Raw genomic sequence first — 22264 nt, 5'->3', positions numbered from 1 at the left:
AAGATACATAGAACATAGAACACTGCAGCACAGTACAGTACAGGCCATTTTGCCCTCGATGTTGTGCTGACCTATATATTCCTTTTTTAAAAAGTACTAAACCCAACCTATCTTGTAACCCTCTATTTTTTTCTCCATCCATGTGCCTGTCTCTTTCTTGTCCCTCAGTTTTCAGCCTCCACCACCACCCCTGGCAAGGCATTCCAGACACCCACAACTCTGCGTAAAAATCTTACCCCTGATGTCTGCCCTCCCTTCTCTTTGTAATTATATCCTTTGGTGTTTGCTGATCCTCCCCTAGGAAATCCATACTGGCTGTCCATCTTATCTATGCCTCTCATAATCTTGTAGTCCTCCATCAAGTCTCCTCTCATCCTTCTGCACTCCAAAAAGTCCCAGCTCTGCTAACTTTGCCTCAATAAGACTTATTTTCCAATCCAGGCAACATCCTGGTGAATCTCCTCTGTACCTTCTCCATAGCTGCCATGTCCTTCCTATAATGAGGTGACCAGAACTGAACACAATACTCTAAGTATGGTTTTACCAGAGATTTGAGGACTTGCAACATGACTTCTCTACTCCTGAACTCAATCTCCTTATTAATGAAGCCCAGCATCCCATAGGCCTTCTTAACTATCCTATCAACCCGTGCAATGACCTTGAGAGATGTATGGATTTGGACGCCAAGATCCCTCTGTTCATCCACAGTCTTAAGTAACCGACCATTAACCCTGTACTCAGCCTTCTGGTTTGTCCTTCCAAAATGCGTCACCTCACACTTATCTGAACTGAACTCCCATCCACTACTTATCTGCCCAACTCTGCATGCTTTCTGTATCCTCTTGTAACCTTAGTCACCGACCTCCAGGCAGAATAGTTTCCTTCCTCTACTACTCCCTGCTTTATTCCAGCAAGCCAATTTTTTTTAATCCACACAGCCAAGGTTTCAATGATCCCAAGCCTCATGACTTTCTGGATGAGTCTCTCGTGGGGGACCTTGTCAAATGCCTGGCTAAAATCCACGTAGACCACATCTTCTGCCCTACCCTCATCAATTTCTTTTGTTACCTCCTCAAAATTTCAATCAGGTCTGTAAGGCACAACGTTCTCTTCACAAAGCCACCCTGACTATCCTCGAGTAGACTGTTCCACAATGATTTTTTTGTTTGTCATAAAGCATAGAATAAATCAAAGCATAGAATATAGGAGCTGGGAGGAGATGTTGAGACTGTTTAAGGCATTGGTGAGGCCAAGTTTAAAGTTCTGTATGAAGTTCTTGTCCCAAAATTATAGGAAGGATATCAATAAGGTAGAGAGGGTGCAGAGAACATTTACTAAAATGTTGCCTGGATTGCAGTATCTAGAATACAAAGAAAGATTGAGTAGGCTGGGTCTTTATTCATTGGAGCGTAGAAGGCTGAGGGGGGGGGGGATTTGATGGGGGTATGTAAAATTATGAGGGGGATAGATAGAGTAGATGTGAATAGGCTCTTCCCCTTGAGGGTAGGTGAGATTGGGAAAAAGGGGTTATAAGTTAAGGGTTAGGGGACAAATGAAAGGGAGCTTCTTCACAGAGAGTGGTAGCTGAGTGGAATAACCTTTTGGAAGAGGTGGTTGCAAGCAGGGTCAATTTTGTCATTTAAGAGAAGGTTGGATGAGAGGGGGTTGGAAGGTTATGGACAGGAAGCAGGTAGGTGGGACTAGTGGAGTTTCACTTAAATCGGTGTGGACTAGAGGGGCCGAGATGGCCTGTTTCTCTACTGTAATTGTTTTCTGTATTGTACAAATACACAATGGCTGTCCAGTAGAAACCAATGCATGATTGCATCAAATGATGAAAAACCAGTTCTAGCAAGAGAATTTCTAAGATTGATTGATATCGTGACTGCTCCTGCCTCTCTTGAGAGGCAGTGGACATTCAACTTAGGACCAGCTAAATGAAGAGAGCACAATAGGTTGAGGCAAAAATGGGCCATTCAGCCCATTTGTACTTACCCTATCGTTTGAAACAAGCTCACAGAGCTTTTTATTATGGGAGCGTGGGTACAACTTTAACATGGGGTTTCTTCTAAGTAACCTGCACTATTTCTAACTGCCCCTTATTCTGCGAGCTACCGCGCCAAGCATTGTTTGATGGCACAAGAGATATCAGAAGTTGGAAGGCATCCAGGAGGACCAGAAGGACCATACTTAATTTTTTGATTATTTTATTTATATTTTCAAATCAACATGAAATTCATTAATTACATAAAAGAAGCATAATCTTATCATTTGCTGTTGATTTTGAGTAAAAAATTACAGGCACTAACTTTCCCATCCACCCAGGGGGGAAAAAAAGGAGAGAAATAGTCAAAGGAATTGAAGAGAGAAGAAGAAAAAGAATAAAACTTTCATTGGATTCATCGATCTCCTGCCAAGGGAGAAATATCCTGACCTACCTGGAATAATCCCAGGTGCTTCGCGAATGCAGAGAGCTGAGGGCGAGGGGGAGGGGAGGGGGTCATCGTTAAGAATATGCGCTGAAGATACAGACTCCAAATTTTTAGAAAAACCTCATTTTTCCTTAAGGCAGAATGACCATCCTTGTAGTGGAGAGAGCACCAGATTCCTTGGAATTCACATAATGAAGTGACCTGTCGTGGACCCACAACCTCTCCTCACTTGTCAGGAAGGCGCAACAGTGACTACTCTTCGTGAGAGGACTGAAGCAGGCAAGGTGACCGGCCACCATCACGTCAACCGTCTACATACAGGAGCTCTATCAAGAGTGTCCTGGCCGGCAGCATCACAGTGTGGGGACGGAGGCTGCAGAGAAATGGACCGAAGGTCAATCCACAGGACCTTGAGAATGGCAGAGAGGATCACCGGAGTCCCCTTTCCTCCAACCCACACCCCTCCATTGACATTATCTACTGGAATCATTGTCTGAAAAGGGCGCACAAAATCTTTGAGGACCCCTTCCATCCCACACACAGCATCTTTCATCTGCTCCCATCGGGGAAAGAGATACAGGGGTACCAAAGCCAGTACCAACAGGCTGAGGAACAGCTTCTTCCCACGGACAATGAGAATGCTGAACGACCAAAGGAACTTTTTGTGCCAACCCTCTGAGGCTCTCATATTCATGAAACAATCTTTATTTATTTATTTGTATGTATGAATAATTGTCCTGTATATGTATTATTTGTCTGTATGTGTGTTATGTCTGGTTGTGTGTCTGTGTGTTTTGCACCAAGGACCGGAGAACGCTGTTTCATCAGGTTGTACTTGTGCAATCAGATAACAATAAATTTGACTTTACTTCAAACTCTCCCTCCCTTCTTCTCTTCATACCAAATATAAAGGATAGTAGGGGAGGTTCAAGAGCCTGATAGCTCTTTGAGGTTTGAGGGACCAGACTTCGGACTTCTCAAGTTCAAGTACAAATTTATTGTCATCCCATTGCACCAAGTACAACCCGATGAAGCAGCATTCTACAATCCTCAGTGCAAAGCACACAACATCTAACACTATACCATATATAACCATATACAGCACAGAAACAGGCCAACCTGACCCTTCTAGTTCATGCCGAACACTTTCTCCCACCTCACCCCACTGACCTACACTCAACCCATAACCCTCCATTCCCTTCCATTCCATGTACACATCCAGTTTCTCCTTAAATGCTCAGACTGAGCCTGCCTCTGCCACTTTGTCTGGAAGCTTGTTCCACACACCCCCACTCTCTAGTGGTCACTGACCTGTAAGGACCTTCTGACACTGAGACCCTCGCTGATCCACTGTTGTGGTCACTGACCTGTAATGATGCTGAGACTCTCACTGGTCCACTGCGGTGGTCACTGACCTGTAAGGTCCTTCTGACATTGAAACCCTCACTGGTCTGCAGCTGTGATCACCATCCTCTGCTTCTCCTTCTCAACAGGGGGGACGGGGTTGTTTTCCCCATTTCTAGTGTCCTGTCTCCAGTCCTGGAGTTTGCAACCCCTCGTTGGAGCTGACAAACACAGGCATTGCCATCGTTTACCACAGTAATGTCATGCATTTTAAGAGGTAGTAATGACTTCAGATAGACTTGGCTTAAATAAGTTACCATTGGAACATTTAATCAATCAAAATCAATGCCCCATTAGCAAGGAAAGGACAGATTATCATTTACATCTGGCCTTTCCTAACCATGAGATGTCTTAAAAAGTTTCCTGGCCAACAAATAGCCCAGCTGTTTGTATAAAAAATAGTCCGAGAACAAATCTTCTCGAAATAACCTGCTATTTTTTTTATTAGCCTGAAAATATGGATTTGTGGAATTGAATTCCAAGTAGGCAATCTTCTTTGTCCAGCAACAGTGTTCGCTGAAAAACCTTCCATTATTTTTTGTCCATTGAAACCAGCCATTTTCAACCTATTTTTTCAGTTATGATACCCCCCACTCCACCCAGGACTCTGCTCAAAGTTTATGGGCCACCTTCGCTGTGAAGCAGTCAAGCTTTGGTCCCTTCCGCAATTCTCCCCTGCTGATTACATAAAAAATATATTCCTGTTACGCGAGGCTTTTACTGAAATGTGCTGCGGCCCCCAGGGTGAGCTGTAGAGGGCCCCCGTTGAGAACGGCTGATTTAAGCTCTTCTAGATTACAGAGGCAGATTATTACAAGCAGAGTCTACAGATTGGAAATTATGGTTGTAAAACTAAAAATGCTGGGCAGATGAATCTGCCAGGGTGACCTGTCCAGTACGGACACTGCAACTGAAGGAGGCAACGATAAACCACCTCAGTAATTTTTCCCCTTGTATAATCATGAACTCGACATTGAGGACAGTCTCAGCTCAAAGATGGAGCCTTCGCCAAAGGAGAAGGGGGAGGGTCAGTGATCAAGACGGAGGGAAGGGCATGATCGCCCGTGTCGAATGGCAAGGCACCTGAATGAATGGGAACGGGATATAGACTCCCAGTGCAAGAGGTTCCATCAGACAATTTCAGCAATAACGACACTGCTTAATCAGTGCACAGTGGCCATTGAAATCTAACAGGCAACATCTGTAGTAAGATTGATGTGGGAAAGACATGGATGGAACTGAGCAAAAGAAAAAACAGCATCAATTCTGAACATTCTGTACACCCACCTCCTCGTGTGCTCCAACTATCCCACCCAACTAATTATTTCCATACAAGGGCTGCTATGTCAAGCCCCCAAGGAGAGCTGAGTAAATTGCTAGATGAAGGAAGCAAAGAATGTAAGTTATTTGGACAAGAGTCCAGACTATAATTCCAGAAACATGAGCTGAAATCCCACCATTGCAACTGAGGAATTTAAATTAAATACATTTGGAATTAAAACGTTGCCTCGCAAATGTTATGTGAAGTTCAGCATCCTGCCCTTCTCCACACCCATGTGGTGGTACCAGGTGATTTGACCCCAAGTTTGCATATAATGAGAGCACAGTGAAATAATTGGAATTGATGGACTTTGGAAGTCAGGACCAGTACAGCCATTATCTTTCGAAGTGCCCTCTTCTCTTTCGTGTCGAGAAACTCCACCGTTTGGGATCACAGTTTGGCACTTACTTTCACAGCAGAATATTTTCGAATCAGAATTTATTGTCGAGGTTGTGTGTCACAAAATTGGTTGTTATGTGCGAGCATTGCAGGGGCACATATTTGCTATAAATTACGTTTTAAAAAAGTAAATTAGTGCCAAGAGGAAGTCAAGTGGTGTCTGTGGTTCATTATCCATTCAGAAATCTGAAGGCAGAGGGGAGGAAGCTGTTTTTGTGTCACTGGGTGATCAACCAGGCTCCTGTACCTCCTTCCTGATGGCAGCAGTGTGAAGGGAGCATGGCCTGGGTGGTGGGGGTCCTTGAGGATAGATGCTGCTTTCTTAAGCTATCACCTCTTATGAATGTCCTTAATGGGATGACTTAGTTCACAAACCCCTGTAGCCTTTTCCTGTCCTGTGCATTGGCACCTCCGAACCAGACAGTGATGCAACCAGTCAGAAAGCTCTGCACGGTACAAATTTGCAAGAGTCTTTGGTGACGTACCAACTAACGTCAAGCTCCTGATGAAGTACAGCCGCTGGCGAGCCTTCTTCATGATTGCATCAACATGAAGGCTCAGGACAGATTTTCCGAAATGTCGACACCTAGGAATGTGAAATTCTTGACCCTCTCCACTGCTGAGTCCTCGATGAGGACTGGTTTGTCTTCTCTTGATATCTCCTTCCTGAAGTCCATAATCAGTTCCTTAGTATTGCAAACGTTGAGTGCAAGGTGGTTGTGGTGACACCAAACAACGAGTGATCCATCTCTCTCCTGTACGTTTCCTCATTGCTGTCTGTGATTCTGCCGACAACTGTGGTGTCATTGACAAATTTATAGATGGCATTTGAAATCGCAGCACTTAAACATCAAATAATAACAAGTCTTCACCCTCAGTTTGAAGGATGTCAATATTTAAGCCAAAAAAAATTGTCCTCAGACCCTTGTTATAAATACACGATGGTCTCACTAAGCAATAGTGTGAGAATGATCAGCTTAATTTAACTTTTAAAATTTAATGTAGAGATATAGCACAGTAACAGGCCATTCTGGTCCATGAGATCTGAGCCAGCGCTGCCCAAATACACACATTAACCTATGAACCCTTATAACTTAAAGAAGGGCTCAGGACCAAAATGTTGGTTATACAGTAAAAATCATAAAATCCGGACTACTTGGGGATTGGGTCAGTCCGAATTAAAATTTTTTTAATAGATTTAGACATACAGCCCCGTAATAGGGCAATTCAGCCCCACGAATCCATGCTACCCAAATTATGCCCCATTAACCTACAGCCCGGTATGATTTTGAAGGATAGGTGGAAACCAGAGCCCCTGGGGAAAGTCCACGCAGACACGGGGAGAACATACAGATTCCTTACAGACAGCGCGGGATTCAAATCTGGTCCCAATCACTGACGCTGTAAAGGCTTTGCGCTAATCATTATGCCAATTGCGTTTTAAAATTCATATTTAAGGAAAATAAACAGGTGAATTTTGATAGTTTTTTAACAAAACATAATTTCAATATAAAATACAAAGTACAAAACAAAAATGTTTTTCTCTTTTCCGGAACTTTCACGAGGTCACTTGTCGCCTCTGTGCTGATGACACATGCACACAAAAGCCGAGAGTTTTCGAGAAGTCCATATTCTCGGGTGGTCCGGATGCCCAGTCTGTAGACTTTACGCTGCGAGACCTGCTGAGTTCCTCCGGCATTTCAGTGCTTTTTCGAGCTACAACAGACCCGTAAATCTTTGAGTGGTGGGAGTAAATCGGAGGACACCCGCCCCCCCACCCGGAGGAAACCTACACGGACACGGGGAGAAAGTGTAAACTCCATTCAACGCCGGATTCGAACCCGCAGTAACTGTGCCACTTGGAAAGTCAGTCGCTGTTGGGGTGAAATAAAATAACCATTCTCTTCGAGGAACGCAGGAAGAAAATGCTGGAGAAACTTGGCAGATCGGGCAGCGTCCAAAGTTGACATTTCAGGCCAGAACACCTTCATCGGAAACTGTAAGAACTGAACAGATGGCTGAGTATAAAGTGAGGGGGTGGGCGATGGGTGGGGATGCAGCAACAGCTGGCAGGTGATAGGTCAATACAGTAGAAGAAGCCAAAAGGTGATAGGAGGAAGGGGTGAGAAAGGTGCACTCTTATAGGAGGAAGGAAAGGGAAGTGGGTGGGGGCTAGAGGAAGGAAGGTGAGGGTGTTAGGCAGGAAGGAGAGGTGAGGGAGGGGGATGCCATCATTTTTGAGTTATTTCCTGTCACTCAAAAAAAAATTGACCTGTCTTTTTTTGGAGAAAGTCCTGCCTGCCTCTCTGAAATGATTTCACCGTCAGATATCGAACCACAATTCAAGGGAAGTTGGTCCACATTATGCGTTGGTGGGCTAGTGCTTGGTAACTCCTGGGTCAGATCAAAGAACATTACAGCACAATGGATTCCCTTCGACCTATTTGAACCTACTCATCTAAATCTTTTCTCCCTCACACCTATAACGCTCTATTTTTTCTTGTATCCCCTTGCTTGTCTAAGAATCTTTCAGCTGTCCCTATTCTACCAGCCTCCACCACCACTCCTGTGAATGCATTCCAGACACCTACTACTCCCTGTATAAAAACCTTACCTCAGATGACTCCCTCACCTTGTGCAGATGTCGTCTGGTGTTTGCTACTCCCACCCAGGGAAATAGGTGCTGGCTGTCCATCCTATCTATGCCTCTCATAATCTTGTGACCTCTATTAAGACACCTCTTATCTGTCTTTGGTCCCAAGAGAAAAGTCCGAGTTCTGCTAACCTTGCCTTATAAGGCTTGTTATCCAATCCAGGCAACATCCTGGTCAATCTCCTCTGTACCCTCTCCATAGCTTCCACATCCTTCCTGTAATCTGGAGACCAGAACTGAACTAAGTGCGGTTTATCCAGGGTTTTATGGATCTGCAACATTACTTCAAGGCTCTTGAACTCAATCCACTGACTAATGAAGGTCAACACAACAAATTCCTTAATAACTACCCTATCAACCTGTACAGCAACCTTGAGAGATCCATGGATTTGAACCCCAAAGTCCCTCTGTTCTCCCACACTCTCAAGGATTCTGCCATTAACCATCCATTCTGCCTTCAAGTTTGACTTCAAGCTAACTCCCCCTTCAAGCCAACTCCCCTTTCTCGGTGCAGTATCCATTGGGCCCACCCTGAAGTCACACCCATATGTGCTTTTCTCAGGCCAGACCATTCTCATCGAATAGGGCCATCACCCCCCTCCACTCACAGCTCAACCCCCTGGTCCTGTGATGGTCCATGCTAGACCTCACCCCTGCAAACCCTGCCCCCTCTCATTCTGTGACCCACCCCTCCCCGTTACCCCTCACTGTGATCAGATCACATGAAGATAAAAGGATTACTCTGGTTCAGTTGCACAAGAGATGCATCATTGAACAATGATAATAGGGGCACCTCCCAGCTCCAGTGACCCAGATTTGATCCTGACCTCGGGCACTGTCTACGTGGAGTCGGCATGTTCTCCCTGCGACTGTGCAGGCTTCCTCTGAGGCTTTGGTTTCCTCCCACATATCAGTTGCCTGATGTAAATTACCCCTTCGTGTCAGCGGATGGCAACAAGAATGAAAGGGGAGATGACAGGCAAATGTAAGAGTGATAAAATTCCAAGGCTCCGCAGGAATAGAGACCTAGGATCAATGCATAGCACTCATGGAAGCAAGCAGGGATTTACTGGGCCAAATGGCCTCTTTCTCTATTTCAAGCTTAAATGCAAGGCAACCGATTAGTGGCTCAGACCCACCTATCATGGTGACATTGAGAAAGAGAAAAATATTGGTCAGGACCTCATCCTGCTTTTCTTATCCGCCGGGACCACAGTGTAATGTCCCTTCTTGTAAGGTGCCATCTCTGGGCAGGGCACCACTCTTTCAATGCACTGATGTGAGTCCTTGCTCGAATTGTGCCTGCCTTTGGGACTCAGATAAGGCACTTTAATTTTGACTTGCTATACTTAACAGGCTCTTCCAGCCCACGATGCCCAAATGCACAAATTAAGCTCCAACCAGGTACATTTTTGAAGGGTGGGGAGAAACCGGAGCACCCAGGGGAAACCCATGCAGACACAGGGAGAATGTACAAACTCCTTACAGACGGTGCCGGATTTGAACCTGTATCGCTGGGGCTGTAATGGTGTGGTGCATAGCTTTTTTTCCCAAAAGAAATGTTAAATACTTTTATTGTACAAGGTATATAAATATCATTAATTTGATGCTCGTTAATAATCGGCTGGTTTAGGTAGGAGAACATTAAGACCTGAAAAATCTAAATCATGTTTTATAAGTCTATAAAATTCAGGAAATGGGAATAATGTTGACGCATGGAACCCCTACTGTCCTTCTTGGCGCAAGAGGCACTGAATAGAAATGTTGACCAACAAATGTAACTCTATCCTTTCCAAAACTCTGAAGACAAAGTGAATTCTGCTAAGAAATCCGCTATTGACTGTTGCAATGGCACCGCTCCTGGCTAAAATGGAAACCTTCTTCCGAACGCAGCTGAACATTTCAATCTCCTCGAATTGAGAAATTGTAGGATTGTTGGCATAACGATTGTTGGTGCGGAATCAGTTTTGCCGTTGTATGACTCAATGACAAGGTCACAAGGGTGAGGAGCCATCTTGAGCTATGACATTGGCAAGAGAATTTAATTTAATTGAATTTCACCAGAATTGCCAACCCTGTTTTATACCAGTGGTTTTCAACCTTTTTCTTCCCACTCACACACCACTTTAAGTAATCCTTTTGCTATCGGTGCTCTGTGATGAGTAAGGGATTGTTTAAGGTGGGATGTGGGTGGGAAGGGAAGGTTGAGAATCACTACTCTAGACCCAATCATTACTGAAATATTTTCCTTAAAATTGTCATTGGCCCATTTCCTTTGGAGCTACGAAACCGTGCACATAATGAGTCAATTAGGGACGATTAAAACAGTGGTCTTCAAACGTTTTCTTACGCAAGCCCTTGTTAGTCACAGAGCACCGACGGCATAGGAAATACTTAAAGTGTTATGCGAGTGGAAAGAACCACTGTTTTATATAGAAGCAATATGACTTTGTTAATACCCCACCCAATGAAGCCAAGCATACCATTCAGATCCCTTTATTGTCATGTGCAGTATACACAGAATAAGTCTTAAATTCCATCTGGGCACTTTCCAACCAGACGGTATTAACATTGACCTCCAGTTTCTGGTAAACTCCTTCCCCCACCACCCCCCCCCACCCCAGTCTCTCTCTTCCCCTGTCCATCTGTCTCCTTTCCTCCAGCTCCCCACCCTCTACCTTCTCCATTCACAGAGCTCCCCCTCGCCATCACCTCAGCTTTTTTTCCCTCCCCCCGCCCACCTGTATCCACCTCCTTACCTGTTAGCCTGTCTTCCTCTCCCTTCCTCGCTCCACTCCTCTCCTCCCCTCTCCCCACCTTTTTATTCAGGCTCCTTCCTGCTGTTTTTTTTTGCTGAAGGCCTCAGGCCCGAAACGTTGGTTACCCTTTTACTTACTCCTGTTGCTGTGTGACCTGTGGAGCTTCTCCAGCCTACTACAAAAAAAACTCCTGCATTTGCAGCCGTTCCTGTTTAACAACATCACTTTTGTTCACCCGTGATGTCACTAGCCCGGCACGCCCCCTTTACCACCAAAAAGTGAAAGGAAGGCAAACGAGACACAGAGACATGGATCCCATCACCTCCTCTAATGCAACACTGGCTGAGCCACATGTCCCCCATTTGGTCCACTGGAGAACCCAAACTCCAACGTCCGAGTCCCCCCCTCCCCAACCCCTGGTTCTGACCTGAAGTTGTCGACACCTGACTCCCCTGCTTTACCATCCTTACCACTGACTAGGTACATTAAACGAGCTACAGACCCAGACCCCTGAGGCCAGGGGTGGCCAACCTTTTCATTTTTAACTTAGACGTACAGCACGGCCCATGGGTGCATACCGGGGGTGGGGTGGGGGGGTGGTGTAGGTTAATTGGGCGGCATGGACTCATGGGCCAAAATGGCCTGTAACTGTGCTGTATGTCTAAATTAAGAAGTTGGCAATCTCTGCCCCTAGACCCTTCAATGCTTTTAAGAGCCCTGCCAATAACAGTGTACATTCACCCTTACATTGGTCCTCCCAAGACCCAATCTTGTTCCATTGAAAGATCAATGGATTACTCCCATTTCTTTACTCTTAGTTATGTATATCCCACAATCAGAATTTATTGTCACGAGCACGTCACAAAATAATGTTGTTTTGCAGTAGCATCACAGGTGGAAAAATGTCATCAATTACAATACTTAAACAATAAATAAATTAGTGCAAAAGACGAGAAGGAGAGGCAGTGTCAGGGGTTCATTGTCCATTCAGGAATCTGATGGCAGGGGGCAGAAGCTGTCCTTGTGCCACTGGGTGCTCATCTTCAGGCTCCTGAACCTCCCTCCCCAATGGTAGTCGGGTGAAGAAGGCACGGCCTGGGTGGTGGGGGTCCTTGAGGATAAGAAGCTGCTTTTCTTGAGATGTCGCCTCTTGCAGACATCCTCGATGGAGACTGAGCCCCAAGTTCACGACTCTCTGTGGAGAGTTATCTCTCACTAATAACGATTGTGTTGTTTGGTTACAGCTCTTAAGATGAAGATCAAGGAAGTAAAGAAGGAGAATGGTGATCGGAAGATCATCCCCCAGAAGAAGAAAAAGCCCCTGAAGATGGGACCTCTGAAGAAGAAGGACCTGAAGAAACTGATCTTGTACATTAAGAATGGTGCAGACTGCCCTTGTCACCAGCTGGACAACCTCAACAGTAACTTTCTCATTATGGGCCGCAAAGTGAACAAACAGAATCTCCTGACAGTTATTCACAAGTGGGATAAAAAGAGCAAGGAGGTGAAAAAAGCTGTGAAGAAAATGAAGACTCATGTGTGTCCCATATACCAGGGAGTCTTCAATTGATTATACGCCTTCTTTAAATCAAAAAAAAATTTGAACTTGCACATGCTTCTCTTAAAAAAAATTAAACTGTTTTTATCCTCTATAAAATAGAATGTCTACTTTGAACTTTGATTCTTTTTCACTTTTATTTTAGAATCTGTGTGTTTAATAAAGACGTTTCTTTCTGTTGATGAGCGTGAAAGCATAGACTAATGAGTCAGCAGGTATGGGCAAGTGGGGAGCAGAAGGCACCATAATGAGGTGCTTGAGGCTGTCCCAAAAAAAACATAGGGAAAGAGGAGAGGGGCGTGGAGGGAGGTAGGGTTGTCTGAACTAATATCAGCCAGAAGAGTGAAGAGATGGACCTTGGGAAAAGAGTTGATGTTCAGAATATCACTGAAGCTAATGCTGCCTTTTCTGAGCACCGCACCCGAATCGCTGGCATCGCGCCCCCCACCCCCAGAGAAACACAAATTTTTAAAAATGGAAACAAGTGCAGTCCTGGGATTTTTATTTGAGTTGTACAGTCCTGAGCGGTCAGCCAAGATTACAGAGTGCTCCAATTTCCCCCCCCCCCACCCTCCGCTTCTGTTCATGGAGTGGTCAGGAACGCCACTTGGCACGTGGCCAAATCTCCAAACTCTAACTGCTCACTGCCGCAGTTAGTACTGAGCAACTAATCATCACTTTCTTTCCCCTGACATAACTGAAAAGTATCTTTTTTTCGGGAGGGGGGGGAAGCAAACTATTCATCACATTTCACAAACTTGGACAGCGTCCAAGAACTCCCATCTCCTTCTGGCGTTCATATTTAATGGCTGACAGCTTCCAACCTCTCAAATGCTCAACTAGCACCAGTGATTAATTGGGAAAAACTTGTGTAACAAACAAATTAGGAAATGTAGAAGCTTCAGTGAGTTTTGTTTTTTGTAGCTTTGAGGGTAAAGATAAGCTTTCTATGATCAAGCTTTTAACGTCTGCTCGGTATTCCCCAGCATGTGATTTACATCTTAAAAATGAAGCCTTGTAAATTTCAATGAGCAGATTCTCCAGTTTTTGTCTTTTATTTTTTGCTTTATAGTCATTTATTTCCTTTCCGATTTATGTTTGTCCAGCAAGGCAATGTTACGATGTGTTTCAATAACCCACTGATTTTGCTTATAAATTGTTACTTGTTCATTTACTCCATGTTATCAGATTTAAGGTCATAACCACACGGCTTCAAAGGTGTTGTGTTCTTGATCTAGGGGTGCACTGTGAATATATCATTGCAGAACTTTTGCATTCAACTCTTCGTTCAGTTTGGATAATTGTTCAATTTAAAGAGCTGCTGCATTTGTAGTTCCTTGTAAGTAGATCAGCTTCTTAAAAAATAAATCGGTTTGAAAATGAAATCATGCTTCCGAATCTTTTAAAATGAGTTTCTTGTGAGTGTGGGAGGTGTTCAAAGTTCAGATTTATTGGCAGAGTACATACAAGACATCACATACAACCCTGAGATTCTTTTTCCTGCTGGTGAGGCAAGAATTACCACTGACATTGGGCAGCGAAGGTTTTGCTTCCAGAACACGTATGGGTGCGTTTTATGGACTGCCGATCACGAAAATCGGCTTAAAACTTTCCTATCGTGAACCGTTTTTTCAGATATAACCTATTTTTTTCTGATTTCCTGTCATGCTTCAAGTTCACAAAACCAGGAAGTGCAGCATATCATTGAAAATTCATTTCCTGCGTTCGCACTTGGACGTCTTCCCGGCTGATCTCAGTGCAGTCGGTGGCAAACAAGGTGGCAGATTTCACCGGGACATTGCGACCTTGGAAAAACGGTATCAGGGCAACTGGAATCCATCAACGCTGGCCAGCTATTGTTGAACGCTGACACGAGAGGCATCAGATGCTGAGTACAAATGAAAATCAGTGGTAAATCAATTTTTAAACTAATATAATGTGTCAGCGTTATAATGCGATTAAACATGCTAAATTCAATAAAAGTTTCTCCAACTTCCATACATGATATAGCAAATCTGCAATGATCTTTGTGTTCAGCCTGAAGTTGTCTATCACAACTCCCAATGTTTTTATCAGGAAGAAAATCTTTTAAAAAAAATTGTTGTCCAGTGTTATTGGTAATGCAAAAATCTGTACTCAAGATGTAAACAAACTGTGATATGAAGAGAACAAAACTCCTGTTCCAGGTACCAGCAGACCCTGGTTCACACTCATTGATCTTGCAGTGCCTACCTTTGGGAACAAGCTATGACAATGGGGTAAGTTCATCTTGGGTCACCTCAGGAATATCTTTCAATAGCCTAGACTTGATGTGCCAAAGGGTCTCATTCTCTATCATAAGGAAATATAAGGCGAGAGTTGGGGAAGCTCCGGCAATGTCAGGGTTTGATTTTTGACACAAGGGCATCGCAATGAATGGAAGCCAAGTACAACATGAAGAAACTCCACCCTTCAATCCAGTCCATCAGTGGGAAATGTACTCACTGGTGAGGCATGCAGTGGGGCTCAAGTGACCAGGGCTCATTTCCAACCTGGGGTATGATCCTGACAGTGTCGGTGCTCCCATATCCACCCATCTACTAATGGAATGTTGCCATGGTAACCACTCCATGTTCCGGGTGAAACCTTTCACCATGTTCTGCACTGACTGCGCCAAGTTATGCCAAGAGATAGGTGGGCCACAGGACAAGGTGAGGAAGTGACGGGAATGTGGAAGAGAAAGGTAACTAGGAAATCAGTGGGACCAATGGTTGGTCTGAGGACAAGCCAGGACTTGATAGGCCAAAGGCTCTCGTTCTCTACCATAAGGAAATGTGAGGCGAGGGTTGGGGAAGCTCCAACAATGGCAGGGTTTGCTTTTTGACCCAAGAGCAAGGAAAAGAATGGAAACCAAGTACAACAGGAAGGAAACCCGCCCTTTGATCCAGTCCGTCAGTGGGAAATGTACTGAAGGGTTTGGCGCTGAAACATATCTCTAACGTTCAGTTTGGAAAATACCCCTAGCAGGGCGAGATAACCTGCCCCACTGAATCTACCTCTTCGGTGGAATGTGGACCCTTGCCTGTGTGCGAGTACACCAGACCAGAAGAAAACTTTAAAAGGGATAGTGTGGGTCAAGGGGACAAATTAGGGTAATACAGCATGGAAATAGACCCTCCACCTGCCTGTGTTTGGCCAATATCCCTCTAAACACATCCTATCCATGTATCCATACAATTTTTTAATTAGACATTGGAATGGTACTTGCCTCAACCACCTCCTCTGGCAGCCTGTCCCATACAGCAACCACCTCCTCTGGCAGCTTGCCCCATACACCAGCCACTTTCTCTGGCAGCCTGCCTCATACACCAATCACCTCCTCTGGCAGCCTGCCCCATACACCAGCCACCTCCTCTGGCAGCTTGCCCCATATACCAGCCACCTCCTCTGGCAGCCTGCTCCATAAACCAACCACCTCCTCTGACAGCCTGCCCCATACACTAGCCACCTCCTCTGGCAGCTTGCCCCATATACCAGCCACCTCCTCTGGCAGCCTGCTCCATACACCAGCCACCTCCTCTGGCAGCCTGCCCCATAAACCAATCACCTCCTCTGGCAGCCTGTCCCATACACCAACCACCTCCTCTGGCAGCCTGCCCCATATACCAGCCACCTCTGGCAGCCTGCTCCATACACCAGCCACCTCCTCTGGCAGCCTGCCCCATAAACCAATCACCTCCTCTGGCAGCCTGCCCCATATACCAGCCACCTCCTCTGGCAGCCTGCCCCATATACCAGCCACCTCCTCTGGCAGCCTGCCCCATACACCAGCCATCCTCTGTGTAAAAGACATTACCTCTCAGGTTCTTGTTAAATGTCTCCCCCACCTCACCTGCTCTGGATAAAAAAATTCTCAGTGTTCACCAGATCTATTCCTCTCATGAGTTTGTACACCTTGATGAAATCACTCCTTATTCAAGGAATAAAGCCCCAGCCTGCTCAGGGTCTTCTCTAGCTCAGGTCCAGTGTTCCCTCTGAGCTTTGTGCACACACGCACGCCCAAACCATCAGTGGGTGAGTGCCACATGCACAAATGCGCGCTCGCCGCTGCCCTGCAGGTGCGCCTCACCCTGCCTGCCAGTGCACAGCTTCGAGGGAACCCTGCTCAGGTCCCTGATTCCTCTCCATCTTGACGACATCTAGACAGAATGTTTTTCGGATGGGTTAAGGAATGGGCAGCACGGTTGGCACAAGGCCATCACGGCCCTGACAGCCTGGGTTCAAATCGGGCACTGCCTGCAAGGAGTTTCAACATCCTCCCTGTGTCTGCATGGGTTTCCTCCGGGGGCAGCAGGCTCTGGTTTTCTCCCACCCTTCAAAATGTACCAGGGGCCGTAGGTTTATTTGTGGACGGCACCAGTCCGAGGGCCGGAAAGGCCTGTTACAGTGTCTAAAAAATTTTTTTAATGTTTCATGAATCCTTAAAAAAAGAGAGAGGAAAGTAAAATTTAAGGATGAAATCAGGTAATTTCGCAATGGCAACCTTACAACCTGAAGACAGTATTCACACAGATGGAAGCAGTTGTTTCACCAAGCGATGTTCAGCTAAAGTGGATCCACATTTTAAAGCGCAACTGGTTTTCCAGGTAATTCTATCATAATTAATAGCATATGCATCGAACAAAAATGTTAAATCCTCTGTCTGACATTTGAAGGAAAGGACATATTCATTTTAATCTTTTCAATTCAACACAGCTGAAAAGGAAGCAAAAATGCTCCGTATTAAAGTGGGAAGTAGAGAGAGCCCTGTCTGCCCCGCCAACATAGGTGGGCAGGAGGATCACCTCATACTCAACTCACTTCCGTAAGCGAGGTATCACAATCAGCAGGGGTCCTGGCACCGATCCCTGCGGGGCCATCACCTTCAGCCCGACTCTCCACCACCACCCTCTGTATTCAAACTTTCAACTCAGCATGGTTCTCCACGCATCTGCACCTTCGGAATCAGTCTGTCACCTTTTCCAACAAAGTCCGTGCAGACAATATCGACTGCCCTACCCTTGTCAATCGTCTTTGAAACCTCCTCAAAAAACTCGATCAGGGTGATAAGATGTGACCTTCCCTTCACCAAACTGTGGTGACAGTCCATAGGACATCGCAGCGCCGAAACAGGCCCTTTGACCCTTCTAGTCTGTGCTGAACTATAGTCCTGCCAACCTGCATATCCCTCCATGCCCCTCCCATCCATGTGCCTGTCCAAATTTTTCTCAAATGTTAAAATTGAGCCCGCATTCACTACTTCAGCTGGCAGCTCCTTCCACACTCACACTGAAGAAATTCCTCCTAATGTTCCCTTTAAATTTCTCCCCTTTCACCCTTAATCCATGTTCTCTGGTTTATATCTCACCTACCCTCGGTGGAAAAAAAAGCCTATTTTTAAATTGTTTTTATTTTCAATTTTATATTTAGTCATACAGCACAGAAACTGGCCCTTGTGGCCTATTAATGTGAGCTACCCGAATTAACCTACAAACCCCGTATATTTTGGCCTTTGAAGGTAACTGGAGCACCTGGAGAGACCTACGCAGACACAGGGAAAATGTACAAACTGCTTACTGCCAGCAGCGGATTCGAAACCAGGTTTCTGAGAGAGTAATATCGTCCACCTAAACTTGTCTTTACCTCTCATAATTTTGTTTACCCCTGTCAAATCTCCCCCTCATTCTTCTATGCACCAGGGTGCCTGATCTGACTTTGACTTTCCAAATGTGGTAAATTCCTATTCCTAATTACTCCTTTCCAATCAATCTCCAACTACAGGTGCTCCCCGACTTCCAATGGGGTGGCGTTCCGATAAACCTAGCGCAAGTCAAAAAAGGATACAGTTCTGCCCCTACCGAACATCTTAGCCTAGTCTACCTTAAACGTGCTCAGAACACTTACCATAGCCAACAGCTGGGCAAATTTGTCTAAAGCAAAACCTATTTTATAATTAAATGTTGAATACCTTTTATTCCATACTGAAAAATACAATAACATAGCGACAATGACCCATTATAACTTCAAAAAATTGTAAGTTGAACCATCATAAGTAGAGAAGCATCTGTATTAATCTGAGGTGTAGGATGATCCATTTACTTTTTTTGATCAAAATGAATGATATGGATGGTTAGGAACTGAGCAAACTGCATCTCTCCATTGCGAATGGAGAACGCAGTATCAAAAGCAACAATCCTTTGCTCAGTGATCTGCCATGAGAGTGATAGGCAAGCACATTCAATTGTAAAGGTTCTAATAAGCTGCAGAGAGATGGGTCTATTGACTACAATTGCCGCATGAGAATCTCATCAAAACCTATCGTGCACTGAAAGTCTGGATAGAGTGGATGTAGAATGGATGATTCCTTTGTGGGGTAGTCTGAGATCACAGAGCAGAGCCTCAGAGCACAAAGATTTCCCTTTAGAACAGAGATGAGGAGGAATTTCTCCTCACAGAGGGGGGTGAATCCATGGAATTTGTGGCCACGGAGGGCTCAGAGGCCGTCATTCTAGAGGTAGATAGGTTCTTGATTCTTCTGTATCTCTCTCTCGACTGGAGGAGCTGGAAGATCCTGTGAGCGCAGCCCTCTTCAAACTTAGATTCCCGTCGATCACGTCAAGGGGAGGGAGGGTGACCCCCAGTGATCCTCTCTGCCTCTCCAACAGTCCTGCCCTCCGATCCAATGCTCCACATAGACGGTACCACACTGTGATGCAACCGACCAGGATGCTCTCGATGAAGCTCCTATAGAAAGTTGACCGCTTGGTGGCCGGTGGAGCGGAGTGGAGGGAAGGGGCGGCCACACCGTCAGTGGAGAACTGAAGCAGGTCCAGAGTTGACCTCCAACAAGGGGCGATCACAAAACAGTGGTGGCCATTCTGCCCCCGCTAAGCCTTTGACTTCGAAATGCAATGATCTTGATCTTCAACCATCTTCCAGTGAAAATTCGGGTAATCGCTGACATAGCAATTAAAACCCCCAGCAACACATTGTTGAAGATTTTATGAGAGATTTTTTTTAAGTTAAAACTGCAGTAGGCACACTTCAAATATAAATGCTGACTCCTAACTGTGGATTTTCGAAGTGTCAGCCAACACAGCAGGTTTGTATTAGTAGAGGGAGAATCAAACACAGCAAGAATCTGCTTCTAACTCCAGGGTGACATCATGCACACTCGTGTTTTCCCTTTAAAGCAAGCATTAAAAAGAAATTGTGAATCCCCTGTTGCCCACCAATTTTGTAAGCTGTTTTACTGAGTAAATTATCTGCGTTGGATCGTCACCAGTATTTGCAGCTTCTCTGACGCATGCGCAATTTTTCCAAGGTCACTCACTGAGCAGAGAACAGGGGAGAACCAATTGAGTCTTTCTAGAATTCTCCCGCCTTTTCCTGCAGATTTCCAACATCTGCATTTTTTTTTTTGACGCTCGGGATCTGAAATCTTCACACATTCCATTTTGAACTTAACACAGATGTGGTCACCTTTAGCCAGTAGTTCTGTAAAGAACCTGTTGCTTGCACTTTCAGCCCACCTGCAAATTGGAGGAACAATACCTCACTTTTTTTTTCTCTGGACACCCTCCAACCGGTTGGCACTAACATCCACTGTTTCAGTTAAACCAGCACCCCCCCCCCCCCAGTATTGGGAAGGGTTGTGGCTGTCATGTGACAGGACTTCCCCCTACTTAGTTGGAGGGCACACCAGCTGCCAATCAAGGTTTGGTTCCGCCCCACCTGTTAGTGCACACCTTGCTGTTGGGCACCCATGTAAATTACCTGAACTGAACTCTCCAGCCTACCTGTACTTGGGCCTTGGGCCATTGGCTGTTGTAATTGGATTAACCCTCCTGGATCCAAGCCATTTATTCCTGCTAACAACCTGGGCTGGACCCTCCATGTGTTCTTTGTTCTCTCACTTTGCCAGCTTGAGACTACCCTGCTCGCAGCACCAATTGTTGTGAGTGACCTGTTTCCTCACTCACAACATCCCCCTCACTATCTTCATCCCTCTATCTCCTTTTCTCTAGTTCTGTCCATCTGTCTGTCTCTCTCTCTTTCTCTCTTATGTTTTTTACAAAGCCATTCCCGTTCCAACATTTAATCTCCTAGACCTCTTGTTAATTTCCCGGAATGCCGACAGGCTAAAGTGAAGTGCGGGCATTCTGCGAACAACAGGCTAATGAACAGCATGTATCGACGATGCGTATTACAAGTCCCGCCTCTTTACTTACCGCATATTCGGTCTGCTGTCTAAACTCGCATAAGGAAACGGAGATTTGGTTGTTCATGTGTGAATGACCAATGCGGACATTCTTCAGCTCTCTCTCTCTCTCTCTCTCTCTCTCTCTCTCTCTCTCTCTCTTCCCTCTGTCCCCTTTCACAGAGCCAAAATCAATTCTCGTCTCTCCTCTTCCCAAATCCAATTAACACCTTTTGTCTGTTGGTCTGGACTCCACCCCCTCCCATTCTTCTCCCTTCAACTCTCAGTCAATATTCAGATGCCTGTCTGGTTTTGTTTACCTTGAAGGGTTGGGGCTCAAAACATCAGTAATATATCTTGACCTCCGAGGATGGGAGTTCCTCCAGCATTTACTGCGTCTTTTTACTTTCAACTTCCTTGCCTGTAGATCAAAGCACAAAGTGTCAGTAATAACATGGAGGTCAAATTTATTTAATTAACTGAACAAATTCTGCAGCAAAGGTGATGGGATTCAAACCATATCTCATTGGTATGTGCCTATAGGTTATCATGCTTTCCTCATTGGATGACTCATCTGTGCAATAAGTAGAACTGATGCCTCACACACTAGAGACACGGGTTCAAATTCAGACACACGTGCATTGTACTCATGTATATGACAATAAACTCAAACTCAACTCAACACCATGAACACAAGAAAAGAAACAGGAGCAGGAGTCAGCTATCTGGTCCGTCACGGCCACCAACAAGGAAGGGGGCATTCAAGGGAATTGCCCCCCCAAGCGAGTTATTGTTACCCCCCGCCCCCAGCACTAGCATCACGTGGTTTCGTCTCCACACGATATAAGCACGTGTGTTTGTCTGTTACGTTGGAGGGAGGGGAACGTGTAACTGTGGCGCACGGAGGAGGTTCATGGGAGGTATAGCATCCCCTCCTTACCTTAGTTACCCCCTCCCCCACCATTAGACTTGTTTTGATGCCAACTCTATGGACTGTCAAGCCTGTTCCTCCATTCAATAAGGTCGTGGCTGACCTGGATGTGGACTCAGCCCCACCTACTCCTTAATTCCTCCAATAAGAAGCTGGAAATGAAAGTTATTTTCTTTACCATTTATTATTTCCCATTAGCTTTACTCAAGACAAGAATCCAGGGCCCAGTATTTGCCAACCAGTCAGTTTTCCCTCAGTTTAGATTTGTTTATTTTATGGTCAAGTAATAAAATAGATGTAATATTATTCAAAATTGCAATTATTTGGCCTTAAGGCAGATAAATATTCGTCATCATCAGAAAATGCCCAGTCCATTTACAGTCAGAGAAAGAGAAGCAAAAGGGAGTCACTGAGGGTCCATGGGTTCACCTCCAGCACTCCTGCAGCCTTTGCCACAGCACAAGAATCCAGTCCAAACCATTGGCCCATTCAAGAAGAAGCCTCCAGCATCCTTTAGCATCCCGGCTCTGATCCCTGATACCCCTTCACCCAGTCTTGAGCCATTCTCCAGCAGTCTGCAACCTGGTGT

General features: G+C 45.3%; 1 protein-coding gene and 1 long non-coding RNA gene across 3 annotated transcripts in view; one reads left to right on the top strand and one right to left on the bottom strand.

Annotated features, from left to right (window-relative positions):
* Nucleotides 1-13911, top strand: part of LOC138754056 (secreted frizzled-related protein 1-like) — a 137573-nt gene extending 123662 nt beyond the window's left edge. For both annotated transcript variants that reach the window (XM_069917803.1, XM_069917802.1), the window contains exon 3: nt 12213-13911. In XM_069917803.1, the coding sequence (XP_069773904.1) occupies nt 12213-12538 (326 nt within the window). In that variant the 3' untranslated portion in view covers nt 12539-13911. The remainder of the gene's footprint in view (nt 1-12212) is intronic.
* The window catches only part of LOC138754058 (uncharacterized), a 29485-nt gene continuing 21078 nt past the window's right edge, over nt 13858-22264 (bottom strand). The window contains exons 3-4 of the long non-coding RNA XR_011351554.1: nt 21065-21165; nt 13858-14414 (exon numbers count right to left, since the gene is read on the bottom strand). This is a non-coding gene — a long non-coding RNA (uncharacterized lncRNA). The remainder of the gene's footprint in view (nt 14415-21064; nt 21166-22264) is intronic.

The sequence above is a fragment of the Narcine bancroftii genome, chromosome 2, assembly GCF_036971445.1.
Source record: "Narcine bancroftii isolate sNarBan1 chromosome 2, sNarBan1.hap1, whole genome shotgun sequence".
NCBI classification, from domain to species: domain Eukaryota; kingdom Metazoa; phylum Chordata; class Chondrichthyes; order Torpediniformes; family Narcinidae; genus Narcine; species Narcine bancroftii.
Note: the sequence above shows the minus strand (reverse complement) of the source record. Positions and strands in the feature narration are given on the sequence as shown.